The following is a 24,047-nucleotide window of genomic DNA, read 5'->3' as shown; positions in this document are numbered from 1 at the left end:
TGGCCTTAAGATAAGTCCCGGGGGGGCAGCTAGGTGGCTCAGTGGATAGAGCACCGGCCCTGGATTCAGGAGTACCTGAGTTCAAATCTGGCCTCAGACACTTAACACTTACTAGCTGTGTGACCCTGGGCAAGTCACTTAACCCCAATTGCCTCACTAAAAAAAAAAAAAAAAAAAAGATAAGTCCCAGGGTGCAGTTAGGTGGCGCAGTGAATAGAGCACTGGTCCTGGAGTCAGGAGTACCTGAGTTCAAATCTGGCCTCAGACACTTAACACTTACTAGCTGTGTGACCCTGGGCAAGTCACTTAAGATAAGTCCCAGTAGTAGCCAGCATGTACTGACCCATTTCATCCTTCTACTCTATGACCTTAGCAGTAGAGAAAATAAACAAACCATTTGCCAAGCTTCTGACACTACTGATGTAACAATAATACAGCTCCTTTCACATCCCACCTCATTCCCCAAAAGAAGCAAAGTTATATGTGGGGGCATGGAAGAGCTACAAGAGACCTGTCTGTATTCTTAATCAATGAAAATATAGTTGGACCCTCATTGCTGCAATCATCAGGCATATTCTAACTCCAAACCCTACCTTGATTTCTTTCCATGCTCTCAATTCTTTAATAGAGCAACATGAAAGTAAAATACCCATCCTCAAGGAAATGTGAGTGGTAAGTCTGGTTTGTGGGAAAAAATAACCTGAGAAAAGAAAGCAGTATATAGCCAATGAGCTAAGATCCATAGAAAGGCAACACCTGAATAAAAAGAAAATAAAAAGTATTTAAAGATATCATAGATAGATCTTATTTCAATAACCACTGAACTACTGAAAAAATAAAATTAACGTTCAAAATTTCTTTGAAGAATTCCTTCAAGTAAATTTCTTATTTGAAGGGTATTCATTTCAGTTTCTTCCAGAAAGTTCACCTTCCACTTAGTTCCAAGGACTAATGAAAAATTCTATGCTCAAGTCAGAAGAATAATGACATTTCCAGATCGTGTGCTCTCTCTCATATATTTCTTGATATTATACTGTCCTCTCAATTATGAGTGGAATCTCAACAAAACAATAAAAACAGCAAAAACAACCCCCCACTCCACTCCTCCCCACTTCTCCTATATTTATATAATCACAAATCTATCCAACAAGTCACGTCACACAGTTTGAAGGATACCTTCTGAGTGATGTAATTATGAGAAGGTATAAGTCATTCTAAGAGAAAAGAACTAAACCCTAAACTCAGTTCTTGGCACAGAATAAAAACTTCAGATGAAAAATTGTTTTTAATGGTACATATTTCAGGAGGCTTTAAAAAAAGTCCAATCCATTTACTTGATTAAAACTATGGTAAAGAAATAATGGGAATAACAATTTCTACAAACAATACACTCCAAATTATATAATAACCAGTTAATATATACAGAATCATGGAAGTCCAAACCCCAGATTTAGGTGGAAAAGGAGTCATTATATCTTTAAAGCTATAAAAGTCTCAATAGTTAAAAAGGGGTTATAAAAATTCATTTTCTTTTGCTTAATATCCTGTCCTAACAGTAAAATGTAGTTCCTTTTCTCCCCTCCCACCTCCGTTGCACACATTAAGGAAGAGTTCACAATCTGCAGGCTGGGGACAGGAACTCCACAATCAATGAAATGGATGTCCTCTTCTGTGCTTGGTCTTAAGATGTCCAGCTGAACGGCGAAGTCTTTTTCTCTCTTGTCGATGCTGCTTCTCAGCTTCTTGTTGCTTTTTCTGTTGTTCAGACTAAAAAATTTAAACCGAGAAAAGGAGAGGGAATGAAAGTTCCAACGGTTCTTTCCAGAGCCACCCAAATCCACAGACCCTCCTTTGCTAGTAGAAATATTACTGAACTCTGCCTAGTTTAAGTTACCAAGGCTAGATTCTGCTCAGGAAAGAATACTGTGGCAGAAGACAATAGAGAAGGCAGTTTGCATTACTAATTTTTAAAATAAGCACACAGTATAGAACAAGGCGCTTTAGTGAGAGGGAAGAAAGGCACCATGTTGTGTGAAAAGAAGATTGGAGTGGAAGGCAGGAGACCTGTGTTCTGTCTGGTCCCTGCTTTGCCACTAATTCACAATCTGTTTGTGTACCTTCCGCTCTCTGATCTTCACCTGCAAAATGGCAGTGGTTGGACTGGATGATTTCTCTGGCCCTTTCCAGTTCTGATAATCTATCTATCAGTTGATAATTTAACTGTCCAACTATATAAGGCTAGCAGGGTGAACACACGCTGTGAATACTTTTTCTTGAATTCAGACTTTTCTCAAACCCATTCTCTCTAACTCAAAATAAAACCAGTATTCCCCAGCTGGTTATTTAGCTTGTTTTTAAAAGCTTTAGCTTCCAAATACTTTTGCCTATTTCCAAACAAATTAGCCCTAAAAGAATGAAGATTTGCCCTCACTTTAGACATTCCAAAAAATGTTATTGGAGGCTCAGAAAGCAAATACAGAATAAGAACCCTAGAGATATTATAGCTTTAAATCATGAGCCTGCCACACAATGACATTTAAAAAATAAGTCTCTCTGAATTCTCTTGATTTAATGAATATTGTGTGTCCAGTCAAATGCTGAAGTCAATGGAGATAAGAACTTTTAGAAGACAGCAGCCTGGGGGGCAGCTAGGGCAGTGTTCAATTGTAAAAGAAACATTTCAACACATGAAAACAGAATGAATACATATAGAATTTAGGGTAGAAAGGACCTTCAAAGTCATTTTATCCAACCCTCATATTTTACAAAAAAGAAAACTGAGCCCTAGAAGAGTTAAGTGTGTTTCCCAAGGTTACAGAGAGAGTGAGTGGAAGAGCTGGGCTTAGACAAGTCTGGTTAATCTTCATTTTTGTAATTAATGAAATTAAATTTTACCAGGATATTATAGTTCACATCACTGTTCTAATAGAAGATATTCTTTGATCTTTATATAACAAAGATCTTTATTTCTAAGTCACATAAGGGAATTCAGTGATGGACAACTACTAGCATGCTTGCTCACTATTAACCAAAAAAGAATAATAGCTAATTTTTGAACCACTTGGTGTTGTGCTTCCCTCCAGGACCTCAGTAATACATGCTCTTGCTTCTTTTAGTCAATAAGCTCACAGGACAAGAAAGCTTTGAAAAAAGAGCAATCATTGGTATAGGAAATGGTACTTTTACAGAGGAGGAGGAGGAAAGCCTTGTAGGTCTGGCTCCAATATGAGGTCAAGAATACACAAAATGATCCCAGCAGCTTGATTAATCTTTTGTGAAAATTAAGATCATCTCACATATCAAGTAGGAAATTTGATGTACTAGCTGAATGAAATGCCTTTAGTTCTTTTAAAACACAAAGATGAAAGCCGTAAGTGTTCATTTTTTCTCTCTATACTACTTTCTTTAAAAAAAAAAAAAGCTATTTAAGTCAAAATAATTTACCCTCTTTAATGTGAATGTCAACTGCTTGCTGCCAACAGCGGTATCCGATACATTTAGAGTCCCAAGTTTTGCTTCAAGCTGCAGACGATCTTCAAGGGGTTTTCTGCAAAATAAGTGAATGAATGAATAAATAAATAAAAATTAAGAAAAAGATTATGATTTCACAGGATGAAATGTAATAAAAGTGAATACCCAAGGGGCAGCTAGGTGGCACAGTAGATAGAACACTGGCACTGGAGTTGGGAGGACTTGAATTCAAATTATGGTCTCAGAAACCTGACACTTACTAGCTGTGTGACCCTGAGCAAGTCACTTAATTCTGATTGCTCTCCTACTCCTCCCCCAAAAAGTATCCATACATATCATGAACACATGATAGCATCTAGGGTGTCCCAAAAGTTTTAATGTAGTTTTAAGCTATTAAAACTATGAATGCTTAAAAATTGAGGACACCCCATATATTAAAATCAGAAAGTAGAGAAAATGTAGCTATTATTCATACTCTAGACATTCGGTTCAAAATATCTTCAATGTAGTATGCTCGGTAATAAGATATCAAGTTAGTAAATGACAATCTCACTCTCAAAAACTCACACTAGAGTCAAAAGACAAATAATGTAATAAGCACATAGAAGAGATCAAATAGAATGACATAAAAGATTCAAAAGAACGAGAGCTAACTCTAGCTAAGGGAGGCAGAAAAGGTTTCATGAAATAGATGGCACCTGAACTGGGTCTTAAAGAAAGAACTTTTTCTTTCTCCCAGTATCCCTCCCCATTCCTTCTCTCAGAAAGCCATCTAAAATAATAAATATTTTTAAAGGGGGGAAAAAAATCAGCAAACAATTAACAAATCTGAAAAAATGCAATATACTAATTAATATACACCTCTGTGAAGGAATGGTATGGGTATGTTTTCTCATATTCTTTCAAGTCATGGTGTTCTTCACAATTTTGCAATATTCACTTCTGATTATTTTGTGTTAACTATTCTTTGCATTTACATTGCTACAATCATTATGCATACTGTTTTCATCTTTTTTTACTTCATTTTGCCTAAGATCATATCAATCTTTCCAGGTTTCTCTATATTTGCCATTTTCTCACATCATGGTAATATTCCATTACATTCATGTATCACAACTTGTTTAACTATTCCCCAATCAATGATCATCTACTTTGGTTTTCAATTCTTTGCTATCACAAAAAGAGCTGCTATAAATATTTTGGTACATATGGGTATTTTGCCTTATCAATGGACTCCTTGGCTTGTAAGTCTAATAGGAAACTCTCTGGGTCAAAGGGTATGGGCATTTCAGTTACTTTATTTGTAATTCTAGATTATTTTCCAAAATTGCTGTGCAATGATTCACAGTCCTACCCACAATGTACTAGTATGCTTATCATAGCACATTCCCTCTGACATCAACTATTCCCATCTTTCTCACCTTTGTCAATTTGCTGGATCTGAGGTAAAACCTCAGGATTGTTTTAATTTGTATTTCTCCTATTATTAATGAATTGGAGCACCAGAAAAGTTTCAACAAGCCGAGATGTATGAGGTATCCATTCTGTTTCTAGGTGATAAAGAAGTAACAGGGGGCAGCTAGGTGGTGCAATGGATAGAGCACTGGCCCTGGATTCAGGAGGACCTGAGTTCAAATCCGACCTCAGACACTTAACAATTACTAGCTGTGTGACCCTGGGCAAGTCACTTAACCCCAATTGCTTCACAAAAAACCCCAAAAGAACAAAAAAAGAAGTAACAGAGGGCATACTGGGAAACATTAGTCCAGTTTGGCTAGAAAGTACAACGTTTAAAAGGAATAATAAGATAAAAAGCTGGAAATGTAGGCTGGGGACAAATTATGGTCGGCCTTGAATGCTTAAGGAGATCACATGGAGGGACATCTAACATGTTGAACAACAAAGCAAGGATCTAAAAAACATGAACTGGTTGAAATAATAGGTTAAATATACTAAGATGAAATTTAATAAAAATAAATTCAAAGTCTTTAAAATGTTTTATAAAATAAATTATACAAATACAGGACTAGAGTGATATCACTAGACAACAATTTGTATAAAAATGAACTTGGGACTCAGTGACTGCAAGCTTAATGTGGCTACCATATGCCATGACAATCAAAAAAGCCACGAGAATATAGTGTTCCTAATGAAGGGAGATAACCAGCCTGCTTTACAGAGCCCTGGTCAGACTAAATCTGGAAGATTGTGTTTAACTCTAGATTGCACACTTTAGGAAGGACATTTGCAAAAAGAGAAAACTTTAGGCCCGATATAAGGATATTTCCTAATGATTAGGGTAGAATGAAAAAGGAAAGGGACAGGGATTAGACAAGTAATTTGAGTGAAAACTCCTATCAATGCATCCTCTCTGCAACTTATAGCCTTAGACAATTAGGGCTTTTCAAGAAGGAAGAGGCTGCCTAGGGAAATGATGGGCTCCCTTCACTGGAGGTCAATAAGCAGAAGATGGATAACAAGTTGGGTTTGCTATAGAAGGAATTTCTGTTCAATACAGGTTGGGGGGCAGCTAGGTGGCGCAGTGGATAGAGCACCGGCCCTGGAGTCAGGAGTACCTGGGTTCAAATCCGGCCTCAGACACTTAACACTTACTAGCTGTGTGACCCTGGGCAAGTCACTTAACCCCAATTGCCTCTCTATAAAACAAAACAAAACAAAAACCAGGTTGGGATCTCTGAAGGCCCTTCTAACTTAAGTTTCTATTACTCTGTGAGTCTGTATATCCTTAGGCAATGAAGAAACCTTGAAGGTTTCTGAACAGGGAAGTGGTATGATCATACCTGCACAAAGATTAGTCAGATAGTGATGAAAGGGATTCATTAGAAAATTGAAAAACTGGAGACAAGAAAAACTGTTCAAAAGTGATTCAAATAGTCTAGGCCAGTGGCAATACATTCCTGAATTAAGGAGGTGGACTTAAGTTTAGAAAGGGTAAGTTATGAGAGGAATTTCAGAGGTAGAATCAACAGAACATGGCAATTAATTATATGCACAGCCAAATGGGAAGGAGACAAGTCAAATATGACCGAAATTTTGAACTTATATGTCTAGGGAAAACTATTAACAATAAGAAAATTAAGAAGGAGAGGTTTTGGGAGAAAGGTGAGGAATGAAATTTAAGATACATTGATTTCATCTGTAGTATCAAGGGAGGAGAGATCAGAGCTGATTTGAGAATGATATGCATAAAAGTATTAGTTGAAACCATAGGATCAAATGAGATCACCAAAAGATAAACTGTGGAAAAAAAGGCTAAGGACAGAGTCTTCTAGGGACACACACACTCACTGAGGAGGAAGAAATATAAACTTGCAAATGAGACAAAAGCAGGAAGAGAACCAGGAGATGGAAGCCAAGGGAGGAGAAAATGTCAACAAAAAGTCATGAAAAATATTATCAAGTGCTGCTGCAGTTTAGAGTGGATAAGAACTGAGAAAAGGTCTTTAATTGTGAAAATTAAGCGGTCATTCGTGACTTTGGGGAGTAGTTTTATGAACATAATGGGGGCAGAAACCAAATGCAAGGGCAAGAGAATTGGAGCTGGAGAACTGAGTGGGTAATAAAGTGGAATCAGGAGGAATAGGCTACTCTCTCTTAGAAAGTGGGAGAGAAGTGGAAGGAAGAGATTAAACTACTTAGAGGAGTGTCAACAGGGAAATGGAAATGTTTGTAGCTTCTTTCTTTTTTAAAGCTAGAGACCAGCAGGCAGCTAGGTGGCGCAGTGGATAAAGCACGACCCTGGATTCAGGAGGACCTGAGTTCAAATCCAGCCTCAGACACTTGACACTTACTAGCTATGTAACCCTGGGCAAGTCAATTAACTCTCACTGCTCTGCCCCCCAAAAAAAGGACAGAAACCCAGACAAGTTGGTAAGCAGTAGGGTGAGGAGCCAATAAAGAGAAAGTGAAGATTCAAAACAGTGGGGATGATAGATGGAATCCAGGACATAATCAATCAGAGGAGAGTCAGACTTGGCGAGGGTTAAGTCCTGCCGAATCCCTGAGCCTAGGGAAGACTGATGAAGGGAAAAATCTAAGGTAAAGAGAAGAGGCAACTCATATCAGACTGCTTTCTCTGCAAAGGAGGAGTCACTGACATCTGCTTAGCTAGAGAAGGTAGAGTTAGGAGATTGAGGAGACAAAGTTTGGAACAACTGGGGTGGGAACTGGGACAGGGAGGTAATTATAGATGATGAAAAGATGGTCATATAGTCACGAGGACCCAGTTTACACCTGACTGGATAAACATGTACTGGGCTCAAATGACAATTTCATAAGTTCTCCTAAGCATCTGTAATTCCAAAATCTTTAATTCCTTTAACGGTCACTGGTACTTACACTTCTATGTCTTCTATTAAGACCACATAGTTTTTATTTTGTTTTGTTTTGTTTTGTTTTGTTTTGTTTTGTTTTGTTTTGTTTTGCAGGGCAATGAGGGTTAAGTGACTTGCCCAGGGTCACACAACTAATGTCAAGTGTCTGAGGCCATATTTGAACTCAGGTCCTCCTGAATCCTGGACCACTTTATCCACTGTGCCATCTAACTGCCCCCCCACACACATAGTTTTTATTAATCATTAAAGTCTTACAAAAGAAACATGCAGAGAACAAAATGTATCTATTAAATTTAAGCATTGATCAAGCATTTGATACATTCCCAGTGAATTAATGTATTTTCATTGCTACTTTTCCAGGTATCTTCCTTGTAAGAAATATTCTCTGAATTCATTTTTTATATGCTTGCATCATGTATTCTAGATTAAATATCATTTCAATTCATGATTGGGTTTTTCCAAAGTCTCCCTGGAGAGCAAACTTATGACTTTATTAAAGTTTTACAAATTCTACCTACTAAATACTCCTGTCCTTTCTATTTGGGAATAAGTATATTAAAAATCTATTTCCCACCAGGCTGCACTCCTCTGGACTCTGTTTTATCATGCCTTTTTTCCATCCCATTCTCATCACAGCTTCCTATTGTGTGTTGTCTTTCCCCATCAGATTACAAATTGCTTCAGGCATAAGTCATTTAACCCCATGGCCTCCCCCCAAAACAAAACAAAAACAAACAACAAAAAGATTATAAGATCCTTGAGAGCTTATTATTGTTTTCTTTTTTTTCCTCCAGTTTTTAGCAGTTTGTGGCACAAAGCAGGGACTAAATATATATATATATATATATATATATAGTGGGGCAATGAAGGTTAAGTGACTTGCCCAGGGTCACACAGCTAGTAAGTGTCAAGTGTCTGAGGCCGGATTTGAACTCAGGTCCTCCTGAATCCAGGGCAGGTGCTTTATCCACTTCTCCACCTAGCTTCCCTGACTTAAATATTTATTGACAGAACTGCTCCAATTATGGAAATTTATCCAATTCCACTTCCTTGAAAAAATCAGAGTTGTATACAGTCAGGCACAATGATACCTTTCACTAAATTGGTTTATGGGGAAAACTTGCATTGGGTCCAAAGATAAGAAACAGACTCAAAACTTTCATTTTAAAATTAAGGCCCAGAAAGACAGTTAGTAGTAAAACAAGTATTTAAACTGCAAAGATATTGTCTTTTCAAGTTAAAACAATTCTTTTTTTTGGGGGGGGGGGCGGGGAGAGAGAAGGTGACAGCCCTGGACCTATGATTTTATTGGTTATGGGCAGGGCTTCTTTAAACTTTTTCCACTCATGACTTCTTTTCACTCAAGAAATTTTTATCACACCCAATATATCATGTAGGTATACATAAGCTTTTACTTTTGCCACATTTTTCACGAGCCCCACAGGGGTCTTGACCCACAGTTTAAAAAGTTAGGGTTTAAGAAATTCCAAAGAAGAAATCTCTCAGCTGAAGAATGCAGATGAGCACTTAATATTTATTGTCTTAGAAAGATGCACTGAAAAGTTCAGTGACTTGCCCAGGGTCATATAGCTACTGTGTGCCAGAGGTGGCACCTAAGCCCTGATCTCCAAGGCTGCTACTACTATTCACTATCACATTGCCTCTTAGCCTTTACTTATAACTATTAAATATGAAAGGATAAAATAATTTTCTCTGACCTCTGATTCTCAAATCCTCATAATGGAGTTCAGAGAGCACTAATCTATTGTCTACAAAGGTGTGAAAGGCCTGTGTCCTCACAAGAATAATAAATGGGGGGCGGGGCAGCTATGTGGTGCAGTAGATAGAGCACAGGCCCTGGATTCAGGAGGACCTGAGTTCAAATCTGACCTCAGACCCTTGACACTTACTAGCAGTGTGACCCTGGGCAAGTCACTTAACCCCAATTGCCTCACCAAAAAAAAAAAAAAAAAAGGAATAATAAATGGTTTTTCTTGCACCCCTAGCATAGCTTTAGAGAGCATCCAGTTGTACCCTCTGGGGCTGGAATTAGTCTGATTAAGTGTAATTGCAAAACCTGATTCTTGAGAATGGGTTTTCTTTTCTACAAGGTAATATCTTCCAGGTGAATTACTTTGAATACAGTTCCCAAATCCACATGTGAGCAACCTCTAGACTCTAAACTCCAAACCTTGGGAAATTTAGCTGCAATTTCAAGTAGTAATGTACTAACATCTCCTTCATATAATTTGGGATGTGGTTAGCATAAAGTGTTAGGTTTTTTTTCTAAGCAATAATGTTGTTAAGAAGCACTTTTAATGTACTTTTCATCTTCAAAGTTCTTTAGAGACTAAATAATTAATCCTTTCAACATCCTTGAGACAGAAGTATTTATCCCTTACAGATGAAGGGGGGGAAAGAGGGTAGATGTTAAATGATTTGCCTCAGGCCACAAAGGAATTTAAGTCTAAAGCCAGGACTGAATTTGAGAATTTCTAGTTTTCCCTCTAGTGCTAGACCTTACCTGATTTAAAAGTTCTGTACAAAGAACTTTTCCTAATCATACTTCAATTGCTAATCTTATACATGAGGAAAGGAATGAGAATTCTTCTTTCTTTCTTTCTTCCTTCCTTACCTCTTTTCCTTCTTCTCTCCTTTCCTTCTCTCTCCTCCCTCCCTCACTCTCTCCTCCCTTCATCCTTCCTTTCCTTGTGAGGCTACAGTTGTAAAGGTGGCTGTAGTGCAGAAGTGAATTATGCTTGCCTAAGCAGTGTCCTCAACCTTTATATTTTCTTTAGGATCCTATTCTGTTCATGTCATAGGATCTGTGAGTAAATATGGAGGTGTTGGGACTAAATGTTTTATAGAAAATAATTTGTGAGAATTAAAACTTTTCAAGTAAATGATATAAAATTACTGTCATTTAAGAATGACCTTATTTCCTCTATGATCAGGTATTTAAATTCTAGTTTTCATTCAATGTGCTTTCAATGAACACTTGTAAGAACTTGTTTCGTCTGGACTACTTGGAAAGGCAAGCTAAGCTTCAGAATGAAGCATGGCAAGAGATCAGACACCGACAGGGACTATGTACTGAGATTTCTACATTAAAGAAAGTTCCACTTCTTCTCTTTGAAAGTCAATTTAGAATGTGGCTGCTAACCAGCAATTCTAAAGCATGACTGCATGAGGGCCATTTCAGTCCGAGGCAATTAAAAATAGGAACAGACACAGAAGCTGTTAAAACACGGGGACATCTGAAAATGTTCAGTTATAACAGAAAAAAGAAATCAGTTAGGACAAGGGGGGAAAATGCGACTGGGCAGCTTTCTCAGTACTTAGGCCTAATATAGAGCTTTGCAGTCTATGGTCCCTGCACCATTCCATAACTTACTGAAAGCAGACTGGGAAGAAAACATAATTTAAATGCTGGACTTTAGAAGAAGTACAGTGATATCTGAAAGACAGCAATTTTACATAATTGTCTAAAGAAAGGCCAAAATGATTAAAACTGCTTAGTTATGAGAAGTATTTGGAGAAAAACAATCTAAATTATGAGATGGGATATTTTACAGGGTAAAAAATAGAATGGGAATAAATCAAAGAAGGAAAAATCGAGGTCAGACCTAAGAAGAATGAAATTTTAGACTGTGCAACAAATGTAAATTGTGTGATCTCTCTCTCTCTCTCTCTCTAAGTGAGGCAACTAGGGTTAAGTGACTTGCCCAGGGTCACACAGCTAGTAAGTGTTAAGTGTCTGAGGCCGGATTTGAACTCAGGTACTCCTGACTCCAGGGCCGGTGCTCTATCCACTGCGCCACCTAGCTGCCCCCCCCCCCCTCTTTTTAAAGAAAAGGGTGAAGAGCTATTTGTCATGGATGCTTTGAGTGTAGATTTACTCTAAAAGAAGGTGACACACTTGCAAAATAATAATCAGATGATCTTTCACACACTGGTGATTCACCATATGCTTGTCCCCCCTCTTCTGACTACCATTATTATGTAGGAAACAGAATGGATAAGGGCTGTTTATCTCCTAATATTCCTAGTGACCAACCTTTTGGAATTCAGGCATTCTACAGAGAGTACAGCTGGTCCTCAACCAGGAGCTGTGGCCTAATGCCAGGCCCACACTTAAAGACTTTCCAGCTCAGCTGAGGCCTGGCAGGCTTTTTCCTCCACTGGCCTTTGGGAGATCATGGTTCTTTCTTCTCCACACCAGGGACAAGAGCGGGGGGCTTTTATGAAGACTTTCTTTGTCACTATTGTATGTATCTATTAGACATTAACAGCCTATCAAAACCTAGGAGGGATAGCAATGTGGTCAGTTACGCAGCCCATCCTTCAAGTCTTGGTCTCCTCTGACAACAAAGAGTCTGTAAGCACTTGTTTTCATTTAGTCCCAGTTAAAAGTTAACATGAGAAAAATAAGGATCTAGAATCTAAAGCAAACTATTTTCAGCAGTTCTATGATGTATAATTTCTTAATGTTTAGTGTCTAGCTAAGCCAGGTAAGAAATGAAATGTAGCAGATAAATTCAATCCATAGAATAAATATACCATTGCAGGAAAAACAATGTTTTAAAAAAAATGTCAGCTTACAGAAAAATCTATAGCTACAGAAGGTAGAAAAAGGATTAGTAGCCATTTAACTTACTGAAAATGAGCTTGCTATTTGCTACTGAGGTTTACAAACATGGAATGTTTTCTGACATACCAGAGACCTAGATTTTTAAGTGAAAGATAAAGTTTAAAACGCAATTTAAAAAAAAAACTCGTTTTGTTGTAAAAGGATCCATCTCTTAGCTTTGCTTAACCTTGTCTTAGTTCAGACATTTGAAACATGAATGCATATAGTGCTTTAGGGAAGATATGGTAGCAGTTTTCAAATTATTCCCTCCAAATGGCTGAAGGTGAGAAGTAAATTGAGCAAGTGCCAAACTAAAATAAATTAAATGATGGTGGAGGATGAAGCAGACAGAACAAGGTATACATCAATTATCATTCCTATTATGCAGCCTATAACCCTAGCCTTATATCGTTAGCCTTAATTAGTCTTAATCTTCTTTTACCTCCTAACTCTGTTGTCTTCCCCCAAATCTTCAGATTCTTACCGAAAAGTTTTCTCCTATTTCAAACCTATCCTATCAATACTTAGCTTGAAATTAGAGATAAGCCATAACACTTTAAAATCCACATATAATTAGTATTTGGATTACCTAAGAGAACCTCACTCTCTTTACTTAACCTCATGTCAACTAGAACTGACATGAATAATCAAATAATACCACTGTCTAGAATTTAGTTTCTATTTGTTTTTTAATGATCCCCAAGTACCTTATAAATTTTCTTCATACATCCTTAGAAGACACAGATAAGATTAGAAGAAATAGTAAAGATTGTGGTCCCAATAAACATGATTGTTTTCTATTCTATATAAAGTACAGAATTAGTTAACTCCTAAATTACTATGTTCTATCTCTAAGATATCATATAAGTATCTTTGGCTGACTACTATACTGGGTAAATGAATGAGAAAACTTGGGATAAGAGAGGGAGGATAACAAGAAAAACAGTGTTTATTTACTTAGATGTTTCTCATGAAGAAGAGGCACTAGATTTATTCTAGTTGGTCTCAGGGAGAAATATTAACTCATGGATCAGTGCTATGGAGAGGAAGACTTAGTCTGGATGGAAAGAAGAATGCTAAAGATTAGAAAGGACTCCAGTGAAGCAATGAGTCCTTTATGACTGGTAGTGTTCAAAAAGAGGTAAGATGAACACTTGGGAATGATGTTTTGAATAAGGACCAAACAAGATGACTTCCACTGTCCCTTCCAACTTTAAGAATCCATGAATCTGGCTTCTGAGGTTTTAAAACATTTTAATATTTTGTGTTTTAATGTTTCCTAAAGCCTTTTGATAAGGATAGAGATAAAAAACTTGCTCTCTACCATACACATATGCACATGGAATAAATATTACTATTCAAGGGGCCTGAACAGGCAACGTGCCAACTACAAAACATTTGGAGTCCTGACCACATGTCAACCCCACATGTTACTTACTTCATTAGCTTCTGCTTTTTTGCAGAATCCTTGAAGCTTCTGAATTCCTCCCCTGCTTTGATCTCAAAAAACTGGGGCTTCAGCACTGTTTGCTGATCCTCCTTGAACCTTTCCTGCCACCTCAGTTTTTCCTCTTGGCGGAGAAGTTTGCGCTGTTTCCTGACCTCTTCAACCCAGTCTTTTTCATCATCTGAAGTCTCAGAACTTTCTGCATCACTTGGTTTTCCTTCCGGTTCTTCCTCCTCTTCCTGAAGACAGAAATAGTTAGAGGCACCACTTTTTCCCCTAAATAGGAACTAGTTATGTTTTGTTTTTTAAATAGCATTTGTCCAATTAGAATACGTGACAACTACTACTATGTTTCAATTTTAAGAGAAAGCTATAATTAAATTAAAATACCACCAAATAAAACAGGTAGAACCGTCTGAAATAAATTATTTCTCAGCCACAGTCTACAGTTCCTCCTTGCTCTACAAACTAATTGCATAAAAATTCTCATTGATTTGAAATAACAGGTACATTACTTGTTCAAGGAATTCCTGTTGCTCTAAGAGTTTTAGTTTCTTCTTTCTTTTTTCACTTATTTTTGAAACAAGCGGATTCAGAAGCCTAAATTCTTCACTCTGTTCATCCACCTGGAAATCTGGGTTCTCAAACATAACTTTGAATCGATCATCAGTGAGAATGTTTGGTAATTTCTGTGAAAGAGAAAAAGAGAAGTGACTGGCATGTTTTAAATTCAGTTTCAGAAGAACAAAGAGCTAGACAAAATCAATTAAGAATTTCAGTTATGATTTTTAATGATAAAAAGGAAAAAAGCTGCACAAAGTCATTACTTAATAATTACCAAACTTCTTTATAACTAGTTTCAAGAACTTTCCAAATACCCCTAAGTTTTAAATCCCAATAGTGGACCAAACCCAATTTATCAGCTTCTTAATCAACACTGCTCAGCCTTCATATCTAACAATTTTCACCTTTATAAAGGAATGTTTTTGGGGGGGCTTAATATTTAATATGTAATATAGATATAGGATACAATTATTTTTCAAGTAACATTATTAATTTTTCTGAATCATGAGATTTTTGGTACAATTGTAATCAAATATTGTATTAATAGGAAAGTTTAGACTGAAAGAAAAAATATGAAAGTACATTGATTTAGAAATATTTGAAAGACAAGCTAATCAATTTTTCTCACTTATTTTTCAAAGAACATGGTTTAAGATCCTATACACTCTGTACTGAAAAACCTTGGCAATAAGTGAACAAAGTATTTTGTAGACTAAAGCACCATATTCTCATCAATTGTTATTAAGTACAACCCTTGGAGAAAAAAATGTTTTAAGTAGCCATATGTTCCTGATAGCAATTGTGTTTATTTTTATTTAGATGAAAAATTTCTAGAATACATGTGTGTATGTGTATGTATGTATGCATGCAAGCATATGTATATGTGTGTATATTGTCTTCTTAAGCAGATGATACTTAGTATTCTTTAATGTTTACTTGATGACTCAAGGGCATAATTATTTACATCAGTTACAGTACATCGTGATGCCCTTAGAATCTACTCTTATGCTTAGTCCCTATACAAAACAAGCTAGAATGCTATACATTTTGAATTCTTGCATCAGCTCCTTTAAGTCCCCTCACTAGTTATCATATATTGCTTCTAGCTGTTCAGTTTAAGTGCCTAAGACCCCCTAGAATAACACAACACCCATTACAGACAAGAAAGTATCAACTGGACATACCTAGACCTTCCCAGTATTGACATGAAGTCCAAAGTGGGTGGGGAAAATAAACACACAAATGAAAGAAGAACCCCACAATAAAAAACTTATGGGGCAGCTAGGTGGCGCAGTGGATAAAGCACTGGCCTTGGATTCAGGAGGACCTAAGTTCAAATCCAGCCTCAGACACTTGACACTTAACTAGCTGTGTGACCCTGGGCAAGTCACTTAACCCTCATTGCCCTGCCAAAAAAAAAAAAACAAACCACCAAACAAACTATTATGGCGACAGAAACAAACCCGGAGAGAATGACTCCAAAAAGGTCTATATACAAAGCCTAAGGCATTCCTAACACTACCAGAACCACCAACCACACCAGAAGTAAAATTGTTTTGAATCTGCTATAAACAGGAAATCATATTGCCATGTCTTTTAGAAATGTAGCAAAATTAGCATAGAGTGGTTCTAAAGAACAGCATCTCTGATGAATAAAAGCATATTTTGGCTAGCTGGTGGCCTTTAGTTTTGCTTACTTCCTAATTTTCAGCTATGCTCCAGATAGGTGAGGTACTACTGATTAATTCAAATCCGAATAAAAAACTGGCAAACAGGACATGGTAAGCAACTATTTGTTACCTAGAATACATTTGAAAGACAGAGTGAACTTTGTGAAATTCCACAATGTCAAGTCATTAGAGAAGAAATCTGCAGAGAACTAAATGGACCTTTACAGATCATCTCATCCCAGATTGCTCTAAAAAGCTTTCAAGATCCCCTCAACTAAAAATGAATTCTACCTTCTCAAATTCTACAACTCATTTTGCTATCTTACATGCCCTTAGCTTCCACTTCCATGTCTTCTGATCAACTTATAAACTCCTTGACAGCAGTTCATGTCTCATCTATTATTGTAGCCCTAAGGCCTAGCAAAATGCTTTGCAAATAACAGTAAAATGTCTGTTGAACTAAATTTTAATACTGGAAAAACCAAGATTCAGTGGGGTAAAATAATATGCCTTTGTCTATATAAAATCTGTTAATAGTAGAGTCTAAGTTAAACCCCAAGGCTTTCCTGTTCCTTTAGTCCTGTTCCTTTCTACTATATATATTTTCTTAAGAAAATAATAAAAATCCAATTAAAGGGTGAACAAAAATTTTAATATTTTAATTTACTGAATGCCACAAAGTTGTCATGTCATCATTATGTTTAGCAAAATCACCACATCAAAAAAACCATTCTGAAAGCAAATATAATTGGTCTTGTCTAATCATGATACTGAGACATGATGGCCTTCTTTTGGGGATTTTAAAAAAGCAGAAGACTATTATATTTGAAATGAAGATTTAAAAAATGAAAAACTTTTTTCACCCAGCTGCAAAAATATTATCACTAGGGGCTTTTCTTCACCTAATTATTTGTTTATACAGCTGTCTGGAATGCCCAAAATTATAAAAAAGGATATTTAGAATGGTCTCCAGTTTATGGATGCCTGTTTTATTCAATACACAGAGTAAAATTTTTTTTAAAAAAGAATCACCTATCGTTGATGAAAAATTTATGGGAAAGATTATTTTAAAGTACTTACTATATATATATTCAATGAGAGATATGTTTATATGACCTGTGAATTAGTTGTTTTTTTCTACTTTCTCATATCCCTTTATACTCAAGTTTTATTTATGAACGCTAATCAATTAAATTAGTTATTAAACAATATATGAGAATAAAGGTTAACACTTCTCAATTGGGAAGGCAAAAGCTAAAAATGATAACATTTTAAATGTTCTAACTGATTTGGCTCAAAATAACAACTTAGAAACATTAATCTTCTTTGTACCCCTGGAGTGATGATTTATTATTTTGACAGAAAGTTGAAAATGGTGTTTAATCATCTCTGAAGCTGTCTGCACAGCTCAGGCATAGATACCCAGCCAAAAAACACCCATAGCCTAGAGATATCTGATATGACAATGTCTGCCATTAAAAGAACACTTGCTGTAGGAACAGATCAGTCACACACTGTACTGTGGTATAAAGGTGCCAGCTATTATTCTCATTCTAATATCAAAGGCAAGTCAAACAGAGGTAAGTATGCGTGCACCCCCCCCACACACACACACACACCCCACAAATGACCTTAAACATCCACCTCAGTGGACGGAAATTAGGAAAAAATTCAGCTTTTGGAAGTTACACATTGAATTTATTAAATACTTAAAGCAAGTTCTTCATAAGAGAGATTCAATGTACACTCCTCTCCTGTTCCAAACTGTATATGGAAATGCTCATTGTTTTTGTTGTTTAAGTTCAGAATAAAAAAAAAAAATGAAAAATAAAAGGACTCAAACCTGGACCAGTTTTTACAATTCCAGTGATTAGGTGCTATGCTTTTCTATGGATAGGCTGCTCCAAAGCTTTTTTGACTAAATAAATACTCTGATAAGGAGGTAGCTTAATGGTTCATAGGTATGACTCAACTCTCACCTTTGTTATTTGATTCAATCATTCAAATATTTCTTAAGTATGTACTACAATGCAAGGCAGAAAGATAGCACAGCATGGCTCTGACACATTTTGACTGAATGACCTAGACAAGTCCCATAACCCCTGTGTGATGGGCAACTCTCTAAGGCTTGAAGATGCAGAGCTGCAAAGCTCCCCAGCCAGTGAGTTTCCTAATACTAATGAAATCACAAATTCAGTCTGGATTCTAACTTCAACAGAGATGACTAATATGAAATGGGATACAAGGAGGAAGAAGAGTACCATAAAAAACTTTGAGAAAGGAGAGAATACTTTCAGTCTGGGAGGTGAGATAAGAGGACAGTGAGGAGGTCACACATTAGCAGATACTTAAAGAAAATAAGGACTCAAAAAAATTCGAAGGAAGGGTATCCCAAGTAAACGATACAGTTTTCATGAATGCATGAAATTAGATGATAGATTAAGTTTATTAAATACCTAATAGTCTAGTCATACTGGAAATAATGCTAAAGAGGTAGTTTAGAGAAAATGTGAGAAGGGCATTTTATCCTAAAGATCAGTGGTTCCTAATCTCAAGAGTCACAGAGTAACTGCAAGGAGTCAGTGAATCCATATGCAAATATACCTTCTGTAGACTGAATAAATAATGTCTGTATATATGTACTACTATTTTTAAATGTATGAAGTTACTTTTGTGATGAATAATTCACAACATTTATTGTCACTAGGTATTTTCTAAATCAATGGATGAAGAGTGCAACTACTCATATAATGGGTCTGAGGAAATTAAGGCTAAAGGGGGTATTAAAATAGAAATTATTATATCTGGTATTTATATTGCAGGTTTACATATATACTATCTCATTTTATTTCCACAAGAACAACAAGGTTATCTTCACAATCTACCTATGGGGTAGGTATTGAAGGTATCATAAACATTTTACAGGTAAGAAAACTGACTCAGGATGGTTAAGTAACTTGTCCATGGTAACAAAGGTAAGCTTTGGAATTAGGATTTCAACTCAGTTTTCTTCTGACTTCAAGTCTAACATACTTTTCACAAAACCAAGCTAATGTCCAATTTAAAAGGATTAGGAACCACTGCCAGAAGTAACAGGAAACCACTTTGGGTTTTTGATCAGGAGAGTGTCATAATTAGACCTGTGACTTAGGAAAAATATGTTGGCATCTGTGTGAAAGATGGATAAGAGAAAGAAAAAATGTTGGCTCATGAGACTGTTAAATAGTTGAGGGACTGAAATAGAGTAGTGGCAGTGTGAATGGGAAGGAACAAACTGATCTAAGTCACAGTGAATTGTAACTGACTGTATGGGGTTGGAGATATTGAGGTAGAAGGAAGAATCATAGATAATTTAGATGTTTCGAGACTGAGTGATGAGGGAAACAGTAATGTCCTCACAGAAATAAGGAAGTTTTACAATACCTATGTGAGTTGTGGGACAAGTCACACATGCTGCAGTTGTAACTGAGTAACAACTATAATGTGTATACTTATTTTAACCCTGAGATTTGTTATTTAGATACTTTCCTAATGACAGGGTCAATATTTGGGAACAGAAATATAAAGGGAGCCATACCCAAGCACATTCTCTCTTCATCTTACAGCTTTATTAAATTTCAAATGGACCCATATTTCAACAAAACTGAACAGTGCATTCTTCCAAAAGATTATATCCCAGATCATAAGGTGCTATCAACACTATTAAAGATACTAAAATTTTGACAAGCAGAATTCAAAGGCAGAGTTAATGATCTGTTATGGATTTAATGTTTTACTTAGGTAAGAAATATTATGTGTTATCTATTGTTTAAAATGCCAAATGAAAGTTTTTTCTTTAATATACAGAGATATTCATTTATCATTAGAGAGACTATCTAAAACGGTAGTTTCTGACAGGGAATGGGGAACATCAACAGAATTTTTCTGGGTCATTAGCAGTTAGTTCTGAATCCATGAACTGACTTCAATTAGCAAGCTGTCATAAAGTTAAATCTCATTTTTTAAAAGCATAAGTCAGTGTCATGGTTTCTTACACTAGAATTTTATATGGCAGACCACACTGCCAAAAATACTACTGAGAGTATGCAAAAGCTGGATAAGAATTGCTGTTTGATGATTGAACAAAAGAATTTCTAAGATCCTCATCACCATCCCCCATTCAAACTACAAACAGCAGACAGATAATTTCTTTAATGAGTTACTGTTAGAGGAGCCTGGAAATATATTTATTGTACTCAATTATTCATTATGGTGAACTTGTGGTAACCCAATCAACAAAGCACTCTTAAGTCTAGACCACCAGGATTGATAGGAAGATGAAACTGTGGTGGCACAGCAGAAAGAACACTAAACTTAGTCAGACAACCTGAGTTTCAGCCTCAGTTCTGCTACCTATGAGGCCCTGGCCAAGTCACAACATTTGGGACCTCAGTTTCCTCATCTGTAAAACTAAGGAATTGAATTAAATGATCTCTAAGATCCCTTATAGCTCTAACTTCTGATTCTTCCTCAGGGCTGAAAAGTACACAAAGCAAACACCTCCTGAAATGAAATCTTAACTTGAAAGGTCCCTCCCCTGGGGTCTGAGGGGTTACAACAACAAAATACAATCTCACAAATACACAATATTGCTAAGGACAAAGAAATACAAAGTTCTTCTCCTAAATCGGCTATTGATGTTACACTTCAGCAGTATGGTAGCATATTCACCCAAAATTTAAATTTAGTTTTGGAGTATATGACTTTCTGAGGTTAATTAGTTGTTTAGTTTTGACTAACATTAAAATCACATTGCATACTTTAAGCAAACAGCCCAGAAGCTCTGGTTGATAGCAAGAAGTATTTGCATCATAAATAATTGGGTGTCACTCTATAATATGCATGCTTAGATATATGTTAAACACATATACAAATTAAATACATACACACATTAAAACTATAAAGACATAAACTAAAATATCAACAGATCTTTGCAAACGTTCAAGCAGTGGAATGTTATTCCATGAGTAGAAATTGAAACATTAAAGATTACTGGCAGAAAAAAGGCCATGGCAGCATGTCTACATAAACCCTGCTTAAATTCTACTCACATAGAAAGACTACATGTAGATAAAGCTTTTAAGAGGTCTTTGAATGTAATAATAGAAGTAACTTATTGAGCTGAGAAGGAAAAAATCTTCCAAGCACAAAGTATATGCAAGCAGAATGAAAGGTGTTAACACCAAACTATGGGAGTAGTGAATGAATTTGCCAAAACTGCTTAGAGTAGAAGTGTATTTTAGTATTTTAATAAAAGTATCAAACAATCACAGAACTTGAGAGTATGAAGCTCAGCAGCCATCTAGTACAACCCATAACTGAGAGGAATCCCCACCACAACATACCCAGCTCCTGCAGGAAGATCTCCAAGGTGGAAGAACTGGTCACCGCCTCTCACCACAGAACCTCCTACTTCTGGACAGCTCTGACCCAGAGGAAGTTCTTCCTGACATCAAGCCTAAATTGACCTCTTTGCAACTCCCTCCCACTGATCCTGGTCCTATGCTTAGGGTCAAAAAGAGCAAGTTCTAATCATTCTTCTACATAAACAGCCTTTCGGGTATCTGATGAGAACAGCAGATGCTCTCCCAGTCTTCTCTAGGTTAAAAACCCCCACGTCCTTCAACCAGTCCTCAAAGGCCTTCACGATCCTGGTTGCCCTTCCATGGACACTACAACTTATCAATGCCCTTCTTAAACGGGAGCAGCCAAAATTCAACACAATACTCCTGGTGAGATCCAATGTGGAAAGACTATTACCTCCTTTACACCTGAGAGCTATGCCCCTCTCCATGCAGCCCAAGATCACCTTGGTAGTTTTTGCTGCCACACCAACAGTGCTGAGCCCTGCTGAGCTTGAAGTCAAAATAAAATCTCCAAAACTTATTCAGCCAAACTTCTGTGCAACCATGACTCCTTCATCTTAGAGCGTTAAAGGTGGGGATTTTTTTGTATCCAAATTTAAGATCTTATAGTCATCTCCACTGAACATCTTACTAGATTTAGTACAACACTCTCTAACCCAAAGTTTCTTAAACTATAGGTCATGATCCAATATGGAGTCATTCAATGTGAGCATCATGAAAACTTTAGCAGCAGTGAAAGATTATGTATACCTATTTTATATAACTATATGACCCAAGGTTACAAAAAAATTTCTTGGGTGAAAAGGGGTCACAAGTGGAAAAAGTTTAAGAAGTCCTGCTCTAGCCTCTTAGGATCTTTTGGGATCCTGACTCTCCCACCCAGTGTGCTGATGATTCTTCCCAACTTTGTGCACCTGCAAACCCAACCATTTCTTTCTTTCTTTTTTTTGGTTGTTTATTCATGTAGAATTTTCCCCAAGTTACATATAAAAACATATTTTTACGCTGATTTTTAAAACTTTGTGTTCCAAATTCTCTTCCTCCCTCTCTCCCTACCCCCCTTTAAGAACTCAACTCAATATAAGTTATACATGTTCAGTCATGTAAAACATTTCCACATTAGTCAGGTTGTGAAAGAAAACAAACAAAAAAACTTTAGAAAGAGGAACAAAAAAATTATACTTCAATCTGCATTCAGATACCATCAGTTCTTTCTCTGTAGATGGACTACATTTTTCATAAGTCCTTCTGATAGCATCCTGTTCATCATTTCTTATAGCACAATAGTGTTCCATCCTAATCTCATCCCACAGTTTGTTCAACCACTGCCCAATTGATGGGCAAAATCCTATTTTAAATTCAACTTTTTTTTAAATCTCTTTTAGGATACCAACCTAGTAGTGGTATTGCTAGGTCAAAGAGTATGCCTGGTTTTATAGTCCTTTGGCCATAGTTCCAAATTGCTCTACAGAATATTTGAATCAGTTTACAACTTTACAAGAGTGTATTAATGTCTCATTTTCCCCATATCCACCACAACATTTGTCATTTTCCTCTGCTGTCCTATTATCCAATCCAACAGGTATGAGGTAATACCCAGAACTGTTTTGATCTGCATCTCGCCAATCAATAGTGAGTTAGTAGATTTTTTACATATGGCTATAGGTGGCTTTGATTATTTCATATGAAAACTTCATGTATTTTGATCATCTATCAATTGGGGAATAACTCTCTTTTGAACAAATTTGACTCAGTTCTCTATATGTTTCAGCATGCCATTTCTTTCCATGTCTAAGTTACTTTTTAAAATGTTAAATAAAGCTAAAAAAAATCTTTGGTGTACTCCACTAAAGATGTCTTGCCATAATGAAAACTGAACCATTAGCAATTGCTGAAACTGGCTATCTAACTAGTTTTGAATCCACCCAATTATGTTATAACCTAGTTCGCATGCCTTGATCTTCCCCAAGAATAGCATGAGACCTTTTATCAATAGTTTTGTAAAAAGCTCTTCTTAAGTATTGTGATGGAATTTTGATTAAAGAATTCTGTCAATCTTAACTAGTATATTTCTTTGATTAAGATTATATAACACTAGTTTTTTTTTTCTGATAAGAAATTTAGTTCATCACAGAATAGGTAATAGTAACAGAAATTCTGCAATAAGGGGAGATAGTAACAAAAAAGTGATCACTATAAAAATAAAGATTATCTATGTCTATAAAAAAATATTGTGGGGGCAGCTAGGTGGCGCAGTGGATAGAGCACTGGCCCTGGAGTCAGGAGTACCTGAGTTCAAATCCAGGCTCAGACACTTAACACTTACTAGCTGTGTGACCCTGGGCAAGTCACTTAACCCCAATTGCCTCACTAAAAAAAAAAAAAAATTGTGGTAGGAGAAAAATAAGGCTAGGTAGTCCTTGGCCAGATCACTAATTCAGATTATTACATGTAATCAGAAAGTTTCTCAGTAGCAAAAGACAGATGTTACAAAGTCCATATGGT

At 36.4% G+C, this 24,047-nt stretch overlaps 1 protein-coding gene across 1 annotated transcript in view; it reads right to left on the bottom strand.

Annotated features, from left to right (window-relative positions):
* Nucleotides 1-314: 314 nt before the first annotated feature.
* NOL10 (nucleolar protein 10) overlaps nucleotides 315-24,047 on the bottom strand; it is a 105,062-nt gene continuing 81,329 nt past the window's right edge. Inside the window, 4 exon segments of the mRNA XM_043984843.1 lie at nucleotides 315-1,767; nucleotides 3,445-3,547; nucleotides 13,895-14,142; nucleotides 14,419-14,592. Of these exon segments, the coding sequence (XP_043840778.1) occupies nucleotides 1,648-1,767; nucleotides 3,445-3,547; nucleotides 13,895-14,142; nucleotides 14,419-14,592 (645 nt within the window). The 3' untranslated portion in view covers nucleotides 315-1,647.

This window comes from Dromiciops gliroides, chromosome 2, assembly GCF_019393635.1.
Source record: "Dromiciops gliroides isolate mDroGli1 chromosome 2, mDroGli1.pri, whole genome shotgun sequence".
NCBI lineage: Eukaryota > Metazoa > Chordata > Mammalia > Microbiotheria > Microbiotheriidae > Dromiciops > Dromiciops gliroides.
This window is presented reverse-complemented; position numbering and strand designations above follow the sequence as displayed.